At 37.7% G+C, this 6,890-nt stretch overlaps 1 protein-coding gene across 1 annotated transcript; it reads left to right on the plus strand.

Annotated features, from left to right (window-relative positions):
- Positions 1–293: 293 nt before the first annotated feature.
- LOC145105893 (uncharacterized) lies at positions 294–623 on the plus strand. Its single transcript, XM_079042968.1, has one exon. The coding sequence runs from the start codon at positions 294–296 to the stop codon at positions 621–623; it is 330 nt and encodes a 109-aa protein (XP_078899094.1).
- The last annotated feature ends 6,267 nt before the right edge of the window (positions 624–6,890 follow it).

A 6,890-nucleotide genomic window follows, 5' to 3' on the forward strand; every position in this document is an offset into this window, starting at 1 on the left:
TGCACACCATCAAAATGGCCCTTCGTTTCGAGGACAATGACTATTCCCTTGAGAAAGAACTTAATGAAATTGACAAAGAGAAGGCCACTAGTGAAGAACTAGTCGCCTACAAGAAGCACTACAATGATGCGACAAAAGTTGATTGCATCATGGTAGCCACCACGACTCCTGAGCTGCAAAGATTCTATGAGGATTAATGGTCATACGAGATGAACAAGGAACTTATGGAAAAGTACCATAAGCAAGCTCGTCAAGAAAAGTACGAGTTGGTAAAGTCCCTTATAGCAAGAAAAATGAAAGAGGGAGGGTCTGTTAGCAGCCACATGCAAAGGATGCAACGATATGTGGATCGCCTTGTTAGGCTAAATGTGCATTTTGATGAGGAGTTGGATATTGCAATAGTCTTGATCTCATTACCAAGTTGTTATGATCAGTTCATCATGACCTATCATCTGAACAACAATGAGACTACTTTGGCTCAATTGCACAACCTCCTGCGAACAGCTGAAGCAGGGATGAAGGGAAAAAGTTTTGCCTCCACTCCTGCTAGTTTTCCCTTTCTTTCCATTGGTCAAGGGAAGGGGACGAAGAGGAAAGGTCCTCCAAAACAGAACTGGAAGTGAAAGTATAAAGTTGGTTCGTCAAGCAATGGACCCAAAGGTAAGTTCAATTCTGATGCTCCTCCTGTCTCTGATCCCAAGGAGGCCACTTTCTTTTATTCCAACAACAAAGGGCATTGCAAACGAAGTTGCCCAAGGTATCTGCTAGATATCAAAAATGGCAAGGTGAAGCCGACTTCTATAGGTATATACATTATCTTATCTAATAACTCATCATCTTCTCGTTCTTGGGTCCTTGATACAAGATGTGGATTTCACATTTGTTCTTATTTGCAGGGGCTAAGAAGAAGTGAGGAAGTGGAGCACGGTAGAATAAACTTGATCATAGGGAACAAGCGGTCTTCACCTGTCACCAAGATTGGAGTTTATAGTCTAGTGCTTAGTGATGGTGTTAGTTTAGATTTCTTGAATTATTGCTACTCGTCAGAATTGACATGAAAAATTATTTCTTGAGATGTATTGTTCAAACAAGGTTTTAGATATTCTTTTAATGATGAGAATGGTTCTATTTATGCTTATAAAAATGGTATTTTTTTATTTTGAAGCTCTTAAATGTGAGTCGAGCATTTATATCATGTTCATGGAGAATTTGGAGCACTTGGAACTCAATGGAGCACTTGGGATTCATGGAGCATGTGAAAAAGGAACAGATCTGCTAAGAAAGGAATGGATCGTCTGAAAAAGGATTGGATTAACTTCCAAAGGAACGGATCATACATAAGGGGGTTTGGAGCATCTATAAGGGGTTAGGAGAACATAGGAGTGATATTGAGCAACAAGGGAACCTTGTTGCACCATATGTTAAAGGGATGGGCCAGGAAGGATGTTGTTGCGCCAAGGGCATTCCTTCTTGCGCCATTATGCTCCCTCTTGGGCCATGAGGGGTTCCTTTTTCACCATGGTGTACTCCTATTGAGCCATGGAGTATGCTCTTGAGCCACACATGGCCTTGTTGTGCCATTTATGTTCCTACTGCACCAAGGTGGTGTTGTTGCTCCAATCTTGATGTTATTGTGCTACACTTGAAGCCTGTTATGCCATCCATACACTTTTTGTGCCATCATGATGCAAGTTGGACCATCTTGGTCCTTGATGAGTCAAGTATGCTATGAATTCATCTATGATGCTCAAGATCATTCAAGGATGATCATAAGTTGGTATTGCTCAAGGATTACACCATTTTGTACTACCATGATGGATGTTGGGCCATTAGTGTTCATGATGTGCCACTTACACATCATGATGATCCACTATGGCACAAGGTGCTCCATCATGCGTGTGGCGGATGGTCATGGGTTGTATGACATGGAAGAATGTTCCGAAAGATGTTGCATGACAGATTATGATTGGTTGACACCTTTCATGGGCCTATAGGCAAATGGGCTTGGCCCATTAGGGTTTTAGGACTAATCCCTCAAGTATAAATAGGATGCATGCAGAGTCATTTGAAGTGTCTTGTTTCTAGTATCTTGTATGATTAGTGAGTAGGATGAATCAATGGTGAATTGTACTTGTAACTTATGTTTGATTACTCTAAAATAAAGAATACTCCGAGCCTGCCCGTGGAGGTAGGCCACCTTGACCGAACCACGTAAATATTGTGTCTTTGTGTGGTTATAGTTTTTGGTTGTTATTCACATTACTTCCTAACAAGGGTCATCAGAACTTGGAAAGTGGCATTAGATTTGCTCTAAGTCTTGACAAGTATCACATATTTTTCCTAACAAGTGGTATCAGAGTTGAGGTTAGTGTTCTGTTGATTGAAGATGGCATCATACAAGTTCGATTTGGAGAAGTTCAATGGTTCTAATGATTTCACTTTGTGGAAGGTGAAGACAAAGGCTCTTCTAGTTCAACAAGGATGTGCAGCGACACTGGAAGGTGAAGTGAAACTGCCAAAGGACACGGAGACTGAAAGGAAGGTGGATATTCTTGAAAGAGCGCATAGCGCTGTTCTGTTGAGTTTGACTGACAAAGTAATGATAGAGGTTGTGGATCAAACGAGTATTGATGGACTTTGGGAGAAATTGTGTGACAAGTATCAGAAAGATTCTCTGACGAACATGTTATACCAGAAGCAACGTTTGTATACTCTTAGAATGTCAGAAAGCACCCAAGTGAAGGATCATCTGGACAACTTCAATAGGATCATCTTGGACCTACAAGGTATGAATGTAAGGATTGAAGATGAAGATCAAGCACATATCCTCTTATGTTCGCTGCCGAATTCTGATGAGAATAACGTTGATACTATGTTGTATGGTAGGACAACGATCACTGTGAATGATGTGAAGGATTCTTTGATGTCCAAGGAACTGAAAAGGAAATTTTTAGTTGGAGAAGACGTTTCAAGTTCCAGTTTGTTGGCAAGCAGAGGAAGAACATCGGATAGAGGTGGAGGTAATGGAGGGAAGTCAAGTTTTGAATCTAAAGCCAACATTAAATGTTATCGCTGCAAGGAAAAAGGGCACTCAAGAAGGGATTGTATATTGTTGAAGAAAGGGAATAATGGTATTGGACCAAGCAACAATAATGTTGTTGTGGTTCAAGGAAATTCTGATGAAGGGGGTGATGGTGAAGTTTTGACAATTTGTACATCTAGTTCTGTTGATGCTTGGGTTTCAGACTCTGGAGCATCCTATGATATGACATGCAATCGCGACTGGTTCGGCTCCTTCAAATAGTGGAATGGAACAGTCAAGATGGGTGATGATTGGGTGAGTTGTATCAACGCAGTGGCATGGTGCAGATCAAGATGCATAATGGTATTGTCAGGAAACTGGATTGTTGGTTCGTCACAGAACTTCGAAATAATTTGATTTCTCTTGGCACTTTGGCGAAGGAATGGATTGAAATATTCTGGAGAGGATGACTGGTTAAGAGTCTCCAAGGGTGCTCGTGTAGTTATGAAGGGAAGGATGAATCCTCATGGGATTTATATTCTGGATGGTTGTACGATTGAGGGAATGGTGACTGTATCCCAATCCTTGGATCAATATGATGATAAAATTGATGGGTTTTGAGCACTACATCAATTCTATGGTGTACATGCAAACCCTAAAGCTTTGGATCAAGTTTGTCTAATGAATATGCAATAATTATCAAAAGCTCATAAACCCTAAATCTAGCATATAATAATCGATATCATCATAATAAAAGGGTTTAGATCTTTACCTTGATTGTTATGTAGCAATAACAATCACAAACATCCTTGATCTTGACACTTAAAAGCTTAGTGCCTCAAACGTTGCACCTCTAATGGAGTCGCAAACGCCATGAGCAACAAGATGACTTAGGAGAGAGGGAGGAGGAATCAAAAATGTCCAAGATCTCCAAGAGAATGCTTAGCCACGTTTTTTGAAGCCCTAGGGGTCTTTATATACTTGTGTGGGCTGCTAGGGTTTCAGGAGAAACCCTAATTCTCTGCTTAAGCCTTAAGCAACCCATGGTGTCCTTTTAGAAAGCCCTTGGACGAAATCCATATGGGCTTCCCATAGATTTCATCCAATCCCGTTTCCATTAGGAATCCATAGCCCAATTGCAACTATCACATAATTGCAATATCAGTCCCCTTTATTTAATTAATCTCTTTTAGCCACAAAATTAATTCTTATTAATTCTTGACTAATATTAATTAAACAATATGATTTCTCTTTTAATATATTATTCATATAATATATTAATAAATCATAATTAATCCTCTTTCTCATTAGTTCATCCTATCAGTTGCTATGGTGAATGCAACCCAAAAGGACCATGCTCATAATCGGACCAAGTACATACAAAAATAGTTATGGGATTAGACACCTAATCCAACAGTCTCCCACTTGGATAAGTCTAATAACTATTCTGCGTATGACTTCAGAACCTGATCAGAAATCGTAGCTTTGAAAAGCCGCTGTCGAACTCTGATCTTATCAGAAACGTGTCCTTTAGATAAGGGATCACATATTCCTCCATTCTAGATATCGTGTGAACTGAGACATAGATTTAAATCATACTCTCTGTTCATGTGTTGTTTCCCAATTTCTGATTTATGACGACTGACAACATACTACAATTAAACACATCAACTTAGTCCCGACTTGGCCAAGCGCTTAGGGGTGTCATCACTAAATCATCGAAGGGCCCACATATATCGCTTTTATCCCACATTGGGTAAAAGGAACGGATAAACTTCGACTCAAATGCTCGCTTGTACCTACTCATCAAATCACACACAACAATATGTTTTATAACATCAAGTTACTGATGCATTTACATATTATCAATGTGCAACCGACTTGTAAATTACAACTCACATGTCTCCGTTTCAAGAATATAAGAAATTATCGTCTCACCAATCACTCGTGATAAAATCCATGAAGCGATCCAAGTGAGTGTGGGTTTAATCCAATGCTCAAATCTTAATTCATAAGAACTCATGAACGTTGTAGCAAACTTTTGCTATGTCTAATATACTTTAGACAGTCTACAAGCCAATTCATGACAGTCTTCTTTCATACTTACTTCCAAAGTATGAGCGACTGTGGATGGTTTGAATAATCTTATTATTCGGGAAGTAAAAACATGCAAAGTGAAACACAATAATAATCGAATCCAATATGGCCCCAAACCTTTGAGTATAAATAAAACCCCTTTTATTTAGTCACTATATTGATTACACATTATTCATTGTATAATGTTTCGGATAATCAACTTATTACTTGAATTATAACAGCAGTTGTCCCATGCACCAAGCATGCACACTCTGTTTACATTTGGTCCATACTTTGTGAAATAGATCAATTGAAAACATTTCCAATGATGCTCATGTCACAACTCCTAATCCATATTGTTAGTGTAATAATACAAGATTCTTGCCACTACTAGAATATGTTCGATTCTAACATTTTATGCAATGATCCTTTTGTAATCTTATTGCACAAAAGTCACCAAGACTTTGCTAATGAAATTACAAAGTGTTCTATTTGAGATTGTTACAAGACAATTCCATAGATATGAAGGCTCACATTCAAAGTACATTCCTTTGAACATCCTTCTTGCATAAAAGTTTCTAATCTAGACATAAATTCTCAACGTCCAACTCCCAATATGGAAATATTTCCATATTTGCCATATGACAACTCATTCTAAATAGAGTCTTATCTATTCATAATAATGTCAATATGGTCCATCCATTACTATACTTCCAACTACTCACAAGCGAAAAATTCTTAGCGAACCTCAGATCGTCCTTTGACAGTTGTTTAATCACTTTAGTCAAGTTCTGTTCTAGTCCCTTTTCCCTCTTAATGCCCTAGGCATTTGGAAAATTAGAATTATCGGATATTATAGCATATCCAATCGATCCAATACCCGAAGCGTATGTGATACGATACATAATGTCCTGCATAAAGACATGATACTTTACCAGTCTCCTGCTATAATATTTCTATTTGCCAAATTCTCAGAATTTTGATTATGAAGAGGGATGCCGTAATCATAACCAAATTTTGACAACGCAATTATCCTTTCCATATATAGAATTTCATTATGTTGAACCATTCCAACATAACACTCATATATATTTGACTAAATTTGATTAAAATTTCTCGATCTAATCTTTTAGATTCGAAATGAAGTATAATATTCTCTCCCTTTATTATAGCAAAACAACTTTTCAACCCCTGCAACTTTGCGAATTGAGACATTTTGTTTTTTATAATTAATATTGCTAACTTGCAACACTTAAAATAATAATCATGCTCCCACTAACATGATGATTATATTCATACCAGCATAACATTTATCCTCCCACTAGCTTTGACACATATTTAGAAAACAGTTGGACTTCTAGAAATCAATACTTATTGACTTCCAAAGTTCATATTTCAAATACGATATGCTTCGATAAGCCTCTATCTAAACTTCTCAAACTCATAGACCTTCCCTTACATAGCTCATATGTATGTCTAAACTACTTCAGAACTTATAGCAAAAAGTACTAAATGTTTAGACTAATTGCCAAATCTCACAATTCGAACCATGAAGAGGGATGTCGTAATCATGATCGGATTTAAGAATGCAATTCTTACAATTGCTATCTCCTTAAAATCTTCCTAGTGAAAGCGTTTCCTCACAATAATTTTCATGAAGGAGAGAAACCTTATGACACTTAGATTTTATGGTGTAAGTGCTCCTATCCTTGTGAATTTGTCATAAACTTAATCATAAGATAATGTTTACGACAAATCCAAACTCCTATGGTCAGAACTTGTTCATTCTTAA

Source organism: Lactuca virosa, chromosome 4 (genome assembly GCF_052849685.1).
Source record: "Lactuca virosa cultivar CGN04683 chromosome 4, Lactuca_virosa_CGN04683_v6, whole genome shotgun sequence".
NCBI lineage: Eukaryota > Viridiplantae > Streptophyta > Magnoliopsida > Asterales > Asteraceae > Lactuca > Lactuca virosa.